Source organism: Osmerus mordax, chromosome 22 (assembly GCF_038355195.1).
Source record: "Osmerus mordax isolate fOsmMor3 chromosome 22, fOsmMor3.pri, whole genome shotgun sequence".
Taxonomy (NCBI): domain Eukaryota; kingdom Metazoa; phylum Chordata; class Actinopteri; order Osmeriformes; family Osmeridae; genus Osmerus; species Osmerus mordax.
The window spans coordinates 4,313,826-4,327,420 of record NC_090071.1 but is presented as its reverse complement, the minus strand read 5'-3'; the positions used below and the strand labels follow the sequence as shown (position 1 = coordinate 4,327,420).

Below are 13,595 nucleotides of genomic sequence, written 5' to 3'. Positions count from 1 at the left end.
GTACAAAAGACTACAGAGCCTGGTGTTAACATCTTTATTGTCCATACACACCTATGCATTAAATCAAAGCATAACTATTTAAAATCAATTCATAAATATTTTATCCCCATACCTCCTGATCTCGAGAAAAACAATGTAAAAAAAAAGTCATACACATGTAACATGTAGAGAGAAGAACCCACTCCTCCAGGAGACACTGGAACCAGGAAGGGTCCCAGCGGGAAGGAGGAGTCTAATACAACGTATCCCTGCTACACCACAAGCCAAACCTCAGCCATGACAGCTGCTGCCAACCTGTCTGAAACTCCATTTTCTTTACAGTTTCACTGATTCTGACAAGCTTAATAAATATCTGTAGCTTAACTTTATATATTTGAGCATGGATGACCACGTCCACCAGCGATGTGAACCTGAGGAGGTTCAACATACTCCAACAGCCATCAGCTGATTGGTTTAAAATCCCCCCCAAACCCAACCTTCAATATAACCACAGCAAGTGAAACCAAGAGATGGTCTGGTCATTTAAAGTGTTCTGGAAGTGCAGGGAGAGGGATACCTTAGACAGGCCCTCTTCAGTGGGAACAACATGGCTTGAAAGATTTGTTTGTGTGTTTTTCTCTGGTCAAAGTGAACAAAGCGAGTTCAGCTGTAAAGACAGAGTGTGTGAGTCTGTATGTTTCGGATGTGATGGTGTGTCTATTGTGACAGTCATAAGTATGTGTGCTACAGCCCTCTGTGTGTGTTACAGCCCTGTGTGTGTGTGTGTGTGTGTGAGAGAGTGTGTGTGTGAGAGAGTGTGTGTGTGTGAGAGAGAGTGTGTGTTGCAGCCCTACGTGTGTGTATGTGTACACGTATATGAGTTCAGGGATAGGCTACAAAGTTGGCAGGGAAGATTCCAACCCGGCCCCCCAGACGACCTTCCCACCAGTCGTACTGGGAATCCGTCTTGGTAACCACGGTGATCTGGTCGCCAGGGCTGAAGCTTAAGTCGCCAGGCTGCTGTCCCATGAAGGGATGTATCGCCGTGACAACGAGATGGTCTCCTGAGCTGGCCGCAACGGCCCCAGGTGCTGGGAGGAGACAAGTAACCACGGTTACTACAACAGTAATTGTATCCCCTCATGTATTGACATACCGTTACTGTCTGAATGTTAAGGTTATCATTTAGTTACAGAATGCTCAGATTCATTCATGCTCAGATTCACGTTCCGTTTGGATTCACGTTCAAGTTCAGATTCATGTTCTATGGGCATGGCAGAGCAGAGAGAAGAGATGATTCGTACCATACTGGTTCAGAACAGCTTTAGAGGCAGTGCTGAAGACCGCTGTGGAGGAGAACAGAGGCCTGGTTACACACAGGACATGAGGAGGAATTGCCTCTCTCTTTTGGAACACAACCTGAAGACCTGGCTGCAGTAATGACTGGTTACCACACCAGAGGGCAGTATAACCTTGGTACAGAGAGAGGGAGCAAGAGAGAGAGGGAGCAAGAGAGAGAGGGAGCAAGAGAGAGAGGGAGCAAGAGAGAGAGGGAGCAAGAGAGAGAGGGAGCAAGAGAGAGAGGGAGCAAGAGAGAGAGGGAGCAAGAGAGAGAGGGAGCAAGAGAGAGAGGGAGCAAGAGAGAGAGAGAGAAAGAGAGAGAGGGAGCAAGAGAGAGAGGGAGAAAGTGTGTGCTGTGTAAGGACAAGACAGTGAGTGTGTGTTTGGCACAAATTATTACCATGGGTCACAAAAGAACACTTGTGTAGATACGCGGTCACACAACCTCAGACTAATATTTACCTGCAACCCCCCCGCCCCCTTCTATCCCCTGAGGGAAGCTGCACTGGCTCATCACACAACAGGAAGGTTCTTTCCATCTATCCATAGTAATGAACAGATCTCTCCTAGTCCATTAATGAGACTAACAACAGCCCCCCCAAGACTGTTTCCCCTCTCTCAGCGCCCCCACCTCCCTCCCTTCCCCCTCTCCGTACTTAAGTCTTGATACAATTATTCCTTTATTATGGCAGGTCCTATTCTCCCAGCCCAGTGGGGATCAGGTATGTTTAGTTTGGCGTATCTAAACGAGGTCACAGTTTAATATATCACTTATATGTACACACACACACACCTCTCGGGTCTCACCTCGAGGTGCATGCGAGCACATACTGTACTTAAGCAGACACACGTTCAAGTAGACACACGCTCACATGGTCGCGCGCACACACCTCGACTTTCATCTCACTACTTGTCGACATGGTGGTGTGTGTTTTGGCAATGAAGTCGGCCACTGTGTAAATGAAAGCATTCCTCTGTCATTGAACCACTGAAGCCTGAACAAACAAACACACACACACACACACCTGTCGTCAGTATGTTACCCTCTCCATTGTGAGAGCAGTTCAACTGTCACTTGTCCCCTTCTCTCACCCCTCCATCTGTACTTTCCTGGGAGAGCACCATCAGACCAGACTAATCCAACCCTAACCTTGCTCATCGAGAGCACCATCAGACCAGACTAATCCAACCCTAACCTTGCTCAGCGAGAGCACCATCAGACCAGACTAATCCAACCCTAACCTTGCTCATCGAGAGCACCATCAGACCAGACTAATCCAACCCTAACCTTGCTCAGCGAGAGCACCATCAGACCAGACTAATCCAACCCTAACCTTGCTCATCGAGAGCACCATCAGACCAGACTAATCCAACCCTAACCTTGCTCAGCGAGAGCACCATCAGACCAGAATAATCAAACCCTGACCAGTATGGTTATACTGTTGCAGACACTACCATCGGACTGGACTGCTACATAAGGGCAGGGAGGGTAAAGTGAGGGATGGAAGGGTGAGAGGAATAATGAGAGAATCACAGATGGTGTCAAACGACCTATTAGACGCGTCTCATCATCATCATCATCATCATCTCTAGGGAACATGGTGTCTGGCTAGAACAGAGTGTGTGTGTGTGTGTGTGTGTCTGCGTCACAGTAAGGCCAACACAGGGCTAATATCCACTCAGCTCTACAATTACATCACTCACAGATCACCTCTGTGTCGCTCTCTCTCTCTCTGTCGCACACACAGCCTGTTTTACCTTGACTACTAATGGTACAAAAATGATGGTGGAGGTGGGAGGATGAGGAAGATGAAGATGAAGAGTCCCTCACCTTGGTTGACGCTGTCGTTTTTGAAACCAGAGATGTTTGGGTAAATGGATGGTTTGGGTTCTAGTAACACACAGGAAGCATCAATCAAATGACATATTCGACTTCGACATGTTCAGGAACAGTATACAACTACCGGAAATCCCAGGCATGCCACCACCTTTTACATCCAGTTGTGTCTGCAGAAAACAGTGTGTGTGTGGTACCTTGCGTCCTCTGTGTGCTGGTGGATCTATGTGCAGCTGGAGCTCTGGGTCTGGTGGGGGCCTGACACACACACACACACACACACACACACACACTTAATGAGAGAGACGAGACAATAGAGGAAGAGAGTGAGAACGGAAGAAAGAGAATAGTTAGGAGAGCGAGGGAGAGAGAAAGTGGGTGAAGAGAGATACTGAGTGTGAGACAGGATGAAAGAGAGAGCATGAGAGAGAGAGAGAGAGACAGAGAGAGAGAGACAGACAGAGAGAGAAAGATTACCACATAAAGAAGGAATTCAGCAAAGACAGGAACCAGCACCTGCCTTGTTGGTAGAATGGTTTAGACATGCATCAGTACAGTGATAGACAGCGTGCGTGTGTTCACTTAGGTGAGTAATTGTGTGTATGTGAGTAAATGTGTGTATGTGAATACACGTCAGTGTGTGTGCACTACCTTGGAGTGCAGGTCCCTGCTGGTCCAATTGTTGCTGCATTTCTAAGCTTAATCATGCAGTATGGTGTACAGGTATGTGTGTGTGTGTGTGTGTGTGCTACCCTGGAGATCTTGCCGGTCCAGTCATTGCAGTACTTCTCGGTGTAGTCCTGCAGGATGGTGTACAGGTTGGAAGCTTCTGGAGGGGGATCCACATCTCCGTTTAATATGGCCGATGCTCGGATGTCCTGGGAATAGAACCTACACACACACACACCTCAATACTTAATAACACAAGAATGCATACAATACATTTACATTTAGTCATTTAGCAGACGCTCTTATCCAGAGCGACTTACAGTAAGTACAGGGACATTCCCCCGAGGCAAGTAGGGTGAAGTGCCTTGCCCAAGGACACAACGTCAGTTGGCATGACCGGGAATCGAACTGGCAACCTTCGGATTACTAGCCCGATTCCCTCACCGCTCAGCCACCTGACTCCCAATCAATAAAATATATAAAACCACAACAGACAAGGCACAGACACTAAAAACACAAGCAGGGATATAGTAGACAGGACATCAAGGTCTCTCTCTCACACACACAGGTCGTACTTGCGGTTGGTCTCCTTGCGCTCTATAAGACAGGACCCCTCCAGAGATATTCCAGCAAACAGGCCTCTGGACTTACAGTAGGTGAACACTGCTGCGGTACTACGCAGAGCTATGTCTGCCTCCACGTTCCTGACACACACAAAGAAAAACACACACACGCAGATACCATTATAATCATCTTGCAATCATAAAACAGTTTGGTGAAGCCTGGAGTTGGAGAAGCTTGTAGAGACAGAGAGTGATACAGACGTCATCGTATGTGTGAACCTGACGAGGAACCATTTCCTCTCCCTCTGATCTGCTGACTCAACCGGGCGGCGACCATCTTGCTCCTCTGACCCATATCACCCTGCACTCAGCAATTGTGACACACGCACGCACACAGACACAAAAAACCCCACCACCCCATGTCAGCTCCACTCCTTTGAAAGCTAATTGTATTTTCCCTACTTTAATTGACCTGTCGCCCGATTCTAAATAAAGACTGTGTGTGTGTGTGTGCGGGATTCTCCTGCGGGCATCATTCCACCTGCACCCATAAACAACAATTAACCTGTGCCAACATGAGCTACCCTGCTGACACACACACACACAACCTTCCACCTAATCTCCCTCAGAAAACCGTACTGATACACACAGAGCTATAAAAACAATAACCACTTTCACAACCCACTTCTTCTGTCAACACATACTAACGACATTCCCCAACTGCACACGCGATCAACTGGTTAAGGGTTGAGGAAAGAAAATCATTTTGAGGGCGTCCCCTCACCCCTACTGCCACCCTGGAGTGTGTGTGTGTGTGTTCCTGGAGTCACCATTTGAATCATCTGGCCTCAGTAACAAGCAGTGCCTGCTGGGATTTGAATAGTAGTGCTGGTAAACTGGCCCCTGTATCACACAGGCACACACACACCTACAGTAGTAACTGACCACAGATTTACATTTATCCATTTAGCAGACGCTCTTATCCAGAGCGACTTACAGTAAGTACAGGGACATTCCCCCGAAGCAAGTAGGGTGGAGTGCCTTGCCCAAGGACACAACATCATTTTGCACGGCCGGGAATCGAACTGGCAACCTTGAGATTACTAGCCCGATTCCCTAACCGCTCAGCCACCTGACAGATAATTGAGTTTTGTTTACCACCATCCTCCCACGGCCCAACTCAAGTCTGACCAATAGGGAGAGAGCAGGAAGTGTCCCAGCAGATCAGCTAACACCACATAAATCCCCACGTTTTTAAACATGACTCACATGACCACTGACTCCTCTGTGATTCCTGGAACGGGAAAAATGAAATGTGTGTGTGTGTGTGTGTGCATGTGTTGGTTTAAGAGAGAGGAGGAGGTCACCCTGGACTCTCATTGGGAGACTTCCTATCATGGGTACAGTTAAGAAAGCTAGATTCATATGGAGTGAATAAACAGTGTGTGCAGCTGACACAAAGAACCTTGGCAGTCTGGGTGTTGGTATCTGCATACATGTGTGTATACTGTATATTGTTCCTGTGTGTGTGTATAACGCATGTTTGTGTGTATACTAGGGGTGGGCGATATGACCAAAATCTTCTATCACGGTATGAGTAATTTTATATCACGGTTACGGTATATAACACGGTTTATTACACGGCTGTTCTTAAAGCTGTAGAATGCTCCATTCACTTGAATGGGGTTTCCCAATGTTCTGCGGTGAACAATTTTTTCAGATTTGACCGTTGCTATGCATATTTGACTGCTGTCAAGGGAAGTTGCCTTTTTGCCTCGGATTCACGTCTTTCGTAGCACTCCGCAATTAGTCCGGTAACTTTTCAACCCCAGTGTACTCAGTTGCTTAGCGACGTCAGCTGATTTGAAACCTAAAGAATGTTAAACGTCTATGAAGTTCAACGTCTTTGGCGAACAATTTCTCTGCTGATCAACACTACGAATGGTAACAAATAAATTGTAAAAAGACACACTGTGTTAAGTTATTTTTTCGGCAAGTAGCCGTGTAATAAGCGGGATAATGTATAGAACAGCTTAGTCTGGTCTAAGGGTCCCGACACTTAGACTTGTCAGGGCTTATTTTCCCGATAATGACCGGCGTTCTATACATTATCCCTTACATATCTCATGTGAGTAGGGGGTTATGGCATATATGCTTAATAAGAATGTATGAAATACATAATTTAAACCAATAAAAAAAAATCTATACCGCGGTTGAAACGGTATAGCCAAATCTCTCCCAGTAGACACATTTCTACCGTTGCAAGGTATATACCGTCATACCGCCCAGCCCTAGTCTATACTGTATGTTGTTCCTGTGCATGTGTGTGTGTGTATACTGCATGTTCTTGTGTGTGTGTTCCATCACCTGCCCATCGGCCCCACTGCCACAGTACAGTTGCCCCCCAGGGTCAGGTTGCCCCCCTTAGTGAAGGCCTCCACCGCTCTCCTTTGGTTCAGGATGATCACCAGGTCTGATACCTGCACACACACACACAGCAATTGATTGATCAGCGCGGAACTGGAGGTGTGTACAGTAATTGTGCTCGGGGACAGGGGATGTGTTTCAAAACAAACAAGGATATGGTTCCCCCGTCTCCCCCGGCGATGGTGCAGGGCCTGCCCGTCTGGAGGGGGCGGGGTCTCCGACCCAGAGAGCCTCGTCACTGAGCTTCCATTACATTATCTAAGCATCTCAAGCCACTTATTAAGAGAGAGAGAATAAGCACACATTGCGCATAAGCACAATGTGTGCTTATGCGCGTATGCCCGTGTGTGTATGAGTGTGTGTGTGTGATGGGAGGACTGACTGGGTGAGGTTGAGACCTGTTGCCACCTATGGTCTCATTAATAACTTTCACACACCACGCCAGGAGGGAGAACAATGGCGCTCTTATTCACCTGTGGCTGAGGGGTTTGTGTGCGTGTGCCTCTGTGCGCATGTGCCCGCAGCGAGAGAACTACACCGACAGCTACTGAACTCCCCCACCCCCTCTCTCTCCCTCAAACCCCCCCCCCCCCCCCCCCAGAGAGGAACAGGAACACCCCTTGGAGCCAGGGGCACGGAGCATGACTAGGCCCAGGGTGGCAGAGCCAGGGGAGGCAACTTGGGAGGGAAGGGGGAGAGAGAGAGAGAGAGAGGGAAGGGGGAGAGAGAGAAACCTGACCTTATAATACACAGCTGCTCTCACAACCAAACAACACCTCAGCTGAGTCTCTCTCTGTCTCTGTCTCTCTCTGTCTCTCTCTGTCTCTCTCTGTCTCTCTCTGTCTCTCTCTGTCTCTCTCTGTCTCTCTCTGTCTCTCTCTGTCTCTCTCTCTCGACAAGTTCCCACGACGCTGCTTCCTCTGCTCTCAGGCAGGCAGGGTCACCCTCACACTGTGGCTCTAAACTCTCTGACCCTTAGAGAGAGGGAGAGAGGAAGAGGGAGGGGGAGAGAGGGGGGGGGAGAGAGAGGGAGGAGAGCGAAAGAAAGAAAGAGGAGACGAGAGTAAGAAAAAACTAAAAGAGAGAGAAGAGGTAGAAAGTGGGAGAGAGAGAGTGTGTGTGTGTTGACAGATGGTGTGTTTTAAGTGTTTCTGTGTCACTCGGGGAGAGCGCAGTAGAGGGGATTCAATCAGCGGGTCAGACAGCGTCTGGTCTGGCCTTCAATCACAACCCTGACAGCTCCACTAAAAAGATCACCAGGAAACAACACACACTTCACACCAAAGAAAACACACTCGCGAGGAGCAGACGGTTATCATAACATCGTCTGGAACGCCGTTACAAGCCCAAGAAGCATGGGTGCCGTGTGAGAATGTGTGTGTATGAGTGAGTACCTCAACTCCTATCTCGAAGCCTCCGCCCAGACCTGCGATACCAATGGCAGAGGGAGCAGACCAACCTATGGGACAGGAAGAGACAGAATGCTCTGTACAAGGGAGAATCCAGAACCCATCACAGGTCACACAGAACCATCTAGGGCTCCACACAGAACCCATCACAGAAGAAAAAAAAAAGTATGGTTACATTCAGCCTCTTAGAACAAAAACAGGGACCGTGTGTGTGTGTTTACTTACGTCCGTCTGGAAGCCGAGCGATGACGATGCCGCTGCCGGCGCGAGCCGTGATCATGAAGCCAGCCTTGATCACCGAGATGATGGCCAGACCCTGGGCCTTGGCTATCACATGAGCTGGAGGGACACACACACATAAAACAAGAGTGAGTTAAGGCCATGTTAGTATGTTGGTTACATCACTTGCTGCTAGACCAGGAACAGAGTGGCTGTCACCAGCCAGTCTGACAGGAACAACTGCCAGGAGAGACACCGACCAGACAGACGAGAGAGAGACAGGAAGAGAGAGAGACAGGAAGAGAGAAAGACAGACAGACGAGAGAGAGACAGAAAGAGAGAAAGACAGACAGGAAGAGAGACAGGGATAGAGAGAGACAGACAGGAAGAGAGACAGGAAGAGAGACAAGAAGAGAGAGACAGGAAAAGAGAGAGAGAGAGAGAGACAGGAAGAGAGAGAGACAGGAAGAGAGAGACAAGAAGAGAGAGAGACAGGAAGAGAGCGAGACAGACAGACAGGAAGAGAGAGACAGGGATAGAGAGAGACAGACAGGAAGAGAGACAAGAAGAGAGAGACAGGGAGAGAGAAAGACAGGAAGAGAGAGAGACAGGAAGGAAGGAAGAGAGACAGTCGATGGAGAAAAGGTTTACTGAAAGAGAATGAGGGGGGAACAAAGGGAGAGAATGAATGACAGGAAAAGAGAAAAGTGCATACTGTATAAGATGTGAACACACACCTGGGATGAGTATGTCTGGCCCACTGCCCTTGGTGATGTCAGTGAACTCTCGAAGGATCTTGGCAGCTTTCTTAGCCTCCGACTTCAGGTTGGATGGGATGGGGTTATTCACTTTGGAGGTAAACACACACACACACAAACACACACACACACAATGAGTTAAGTTTCTTGAGCACGCTTCATCGGCAGGTTGTCCCCTCACAGACACCATTTTTTCAAGGTTTGTCACTTCATATGAGAACATGTATAGGAATTTGGGGGTAAGGAACCAGAACAAAAGTTGTCTTTTTTTGTGTGCATACGATATAACACACCTCCCTCTCTCACTAGGTAAGCCCCAGTCCCAGCAATACCAAGGAATAAAACTTTGTTACCAAACAAGAAAGACACCATACCACTGCAATTAGCCGTCGAATCCTAATGTGGTGATGTAACCTTTATCAGAACAGTAAGCCATGACTAAGGACAAATGGATGTATATAGAGATTCGAGACGCATCATAATCATTGTTATAATTACTGGTTCCTCGGGTAAACGGCTCTGTTTGGGGAAGTGTGTCTGTTAGACTGGCTGGCCAGGGCCAGGCTCTTCTCAGTACTGGGCTGGTATGCACCAGCAAGCCCCTCCCAAGCCATGGGGCCTTCCGACAATTCCATATTGCTCTGAATCATTTAATTAGCCAGATCACCAGATCCCAGCTGCACATCAAACAGGAGAGGGTGTGTGTGTGCGTGTGTCAGGGTGGCTCAGAAAATGTGAGAGTCACTCTGAATGCCGTCTCTCCGGTTTAAGTATTTTAGTCGAACCTGCAATGTGGACAGACAGACTGGCTGACAGACTGACAGTATGGTTGACAGGTAAACTGACAGTCAGACACGCAAGCAGAGGACAAGAAAGGACATGAGAGGAGGGGAGTGGAGAGAGGAAAGAGGAGAGAGAGAAGAGAGAGAAAAGAGGAGAGAGAGAAGAGAGAGGAAAGAGAGAAGAGAGAAGAAAGAGGAGAGAGAGAAGAGAGAGAGAGAGGGCAGAGAGGACAGAGAGGAGAAGCAGCAGTTATGGATCTTGAGTGGGTACGAATGGACTGTTCTGAGGTTTCTGGGTCGTAAGCCGTTGTGTTCCAGAACACTAGTCCTGGGGCCCTGCCAGGGAGACTGAGGGGCAGTGTGTCTGGGGAGCCCATGGGGCTTATGTTGCCTTGTACAGGCTTGCATCATATTGATTTCTGCATTGACAATGCTCTGATTATATCACTTCTAGGTCTGTGTATACCCCCTTCTGTCTATGTATCTCTCCTCTTTTCCACATCCTCCCTCTCCATCTCCTCTCCTCCATCTTCCTTCTCCCATTCCCCCCCTCTCAGTGTCACCTGTTCTATCGTGGTGGATCACAAAGTCACATGCACAGCCAAAAGGCTGTGTGGTACTTTGTTTCACTGGCAAATGAACACACACACACACGCGCATGATGAGACAAAAACAAGTAACAGGCTGAACTGAGGGACTGAGGAGAGAACCTCAGGACAGATAAAGTCAGTAACGAAGCTTGTGATCAAATCCTGACCGCCCCCCCCCTCCCCCCCCCCAAACACACACACACACACACTGCATCAGTCGTGAGATCTTCTGGTCAGTTGTGTTGGTGTATGTAGTCCCTCCATCCGCATGGATGACGTCATCAGCTAACGACAGAAACACACAACTCAGGTGACGGATATTTATATTTATGTGGATATTTATTCAGGCCATCTTGAGGACACCTCTCTGTGTCAATGAGGCTACAAAAACATACTCAGCCTCATCGCGGCTCAACACCAACCTGGCTGTCAGCTGACAGATTCTGACACACACACACACACACACACACACACACACATCAGCGCGCGCGAGCAGAGGGCTGCCTATGGGGACAGTCAGTGCAGGGGGAATGGGATATGTGTCATTACTTGTGTGATACAGTCACCCCTGCTTACGCACGTCTGCCAGACCTATCATCTGCTAATGAGACCATCAGCTCCCCAGCAGGAGCCAGTCCAAACACCAGCGCAATGCTGGCGCTAATCAATGCTAACACTCACGGCAATGCAATTACTGCTAATGCTAAACTAATGGGCAATCAGAAATGCTACACCAGAGGAGGGAAATAAGGGGAGGGCATAGAGAAAGAGGGGGAGTGAGTATGAGAGAGAGAGAGCGAGAGATGGTGAGAGACAGAAGGAGAATGAGGAAGAAGGAGAGAGATAGAGAAAGAGAGAAAGAGACAGACAGAGGAGGACAACACATAGATACAGAGAAAGATGGGTAGAGGGAGGGGGGGGGGGGGGGTTGCTAAAAACAGACAGCCATATTTCACCCAACAATTTGCACAGAGTTTATGAATGAGCTGGTTAAATGTTAATGAAATGTGATTGAGGATACAACAGCCAGGGGGGTGATGGACAGAGGGTTGTTTGTCTGAACACACCTGAACTGAGACTGGCAACACAAACACGTGCAATGTGTGTGTGTGTTTGGGAGTCTGAGTCTGTGAGTGAGTGAGTAAGTGAGTGAGTGAGTGTGAGAGAGTATATGCGTGCGTTCATCCTTGCTACAGTTGCCTGAGGGCTGAGACACAAATGTTTCAGCAATGCAACGCTGAATAACTTTGATGTAAACTGTGGCAGATTTGATGGATTCCCTGTCCCACTGTCACAACAGGCATTAAACATACAGGACCGCCACAACACGCACACACTAATGTACAGTAAAACACCTCAAGCACGAAAAATACTGAATACAGAATTTCTGATCTATTTTAACCCTTTGTGGAACGATTGAAGGAGACTTCAACCCGTTTCTATTGGATTTAAATGGATCATATTGTGAAGTTTGACATAAAAAAATGCTAACTTCCAAACAGTCTGTACCTGGAGAAAATGTCAGGTTCTCAAGAAGTAATCTGAAAAAGTCGCTTTAGCGTAATAATGCAAGTGCAAATTGATATTTCTTAAGACCACTAATTTATCTCTCTGCAAACTGTCCACATTACACTATACCATAGTCTTAAATTCAAGAGGCGGTGTTTACAGATCTACATAGATATATAAATTGCTCCATCATCTGAAAAACTCAACTAACTCAATTATGTTCTGTGAGACAGGTTGGAACCATTGCTGGAAAGCACCTGTTGGGCCACACATGCTGAGAACAAATGCAGGAATCGTAAGTGAAGGAGGATTAGTTTTACAACAAGGCTGCTTTCTATCAAAACAAATGCTATGTTTTAGTAGGCTATCGTACATTTTTCACAGGCTGTTTTTATTCCGCTACTGTATCAATCTGTCACCGAAAGCTGGCGCCAGCTTCCGCTTTTTTTCTGTGTTCCAGTGGGGAAACCTCCCACTCCTTTACAAAACCGTCCGATACATCTCTCAGCCTGGTTTACCGTACATGGGTAAAGGCTTTCCCGACAACAGAGTAAGAGTTTGCGGGTTGTAAGATAGTGAAACTAACAGCAATACCCATCGGTTATGCAATGTCATACATTTTAGCGATATATATCTGTTTATAGTATTTTAAAGCAATTTCTGTAATAAAGACAAATATATGTATATCCTACAGGCTTAAATAATTGTCTTAAAAACAGCCACTTACTTTTTCAAGAGAACGGACTCCTCTTTAAACTCCTCAATAAGTTGAGAAGTTAGCTTTCTACCACTGTCACCTGTGCCAGGTACGACGTCGTAGTTATCACTTCCCATACACCTGTTGTCATAGCTGCCTTACTCAATGTCAGAAAGACCCACCCGTGAGAAACGCAAAAATAAGAAAAACTAAACAAAACAAATAATTAAAGTACACAATTACATTGATTATGGATATCTTATACCTGGCTGTATATGAGGGGATCGAAGTTTGGAACTAATTTGATAACTTTAGTTGCAGGCGACATTTTAAACAGCTTAGTTTGGAACGTGACGCACTGAACCTTACATCAGGACCAGCTGTGAGATCACATGATTTTTGATCACAAAATTCGCGCGTCAGCGGGTGCACCCACGGCAAAAAAGAAATTAGAGCGCACTCTGTTTGCCGCTTCTAACAGCGATCCCCTTTTCCACGTCCCATAAATTACAATACAGTTTACATTGAGACAGAATATGTAATCCTGTTAACTTTGTGATTATACATGATTGTAGTGCTTATGTGTAGGAGTTTTTTTTAAGAGTTGTCCAAGCGTGTGAGTACGTGCAGGCCTGTGTTTGTGAGCGTGCATGTGTGTGTTTGTGAGCGTGCATGTATGGGACAGAGTGTTGGAGCTTTTCCCCCGCCCTCAAGTAAGTCCCTCCGGATTCAAACGTCTTGTTAGGAGCCATATCCTGTGTTGACATTCACTGACAAGCACTTAATCAGGATTTCATGGGATTGCTCTGTTGGTT

The 13,595-nt window shown here is 47.2% G+C and overlaps 1 protein-coding gene across 2 annotated transcripts; it reads right to left on the bottom strand.

The window, feature by feature from the left end:
• Window positions 1-28: 28 nt before the first annotated feature.
• Window positions 29-12,915, bottom strand: sh3yl1 (SH3 and SYLF domain containing 1). Of its 2 annotated transcripts, none has more exons than XM_067260757.1 (11): window positions 12,811-12,915; window positions 9,182-9,292; window positions 8,451-8,564; window positions 8,211-8,275; window positions 6,757-6,869; window positions 4,402-4,530; window positions 3,910-4,048; window positions 3,355-3,415; window positions 3,152-3,211; window positions 1,284-1,325; window positions 29-1,070 (listed from the first exon to the last, which is right to left on the bottom strand). In XM_067260757.1, coding segments are annotated over exons 1-11 (1,044 nt in total). In that variant the 5' UTR covers window positions 12,812-12,915; the 3' UTR covers window positions 29-861. The 2 variants fall into 2 exon arrangements, 1 of the variants encoding a protein (XP_067116858.1); XR_010879370.1 differs by having other exon boundaries at window positions 934-1,070; window positions 1,173-1,325.
• Window positions 12,916-13,595: the final 680 nt, after the last annotated feature.

Bases quoted from the DNA above. Each gene is read 5' to 3' on its own strand.
- sh3yl1 (XM_067260757.1), bottom strand. The intron at 8,565-9,181 runs GTGTGTGTTCAC...GTGTCCCTCCAG, and splicing joins GCCAGACATACTCATCCCAG to CTCATGTGATAGCCAAGGCC. The intron at 4,049-4,401 runs GTACGACCTGTG...GTGTGTGTGTAG, and splicing joins CGCAAGGAGACCAACCGCAA to GTTCTATTCCCAGGACATCC.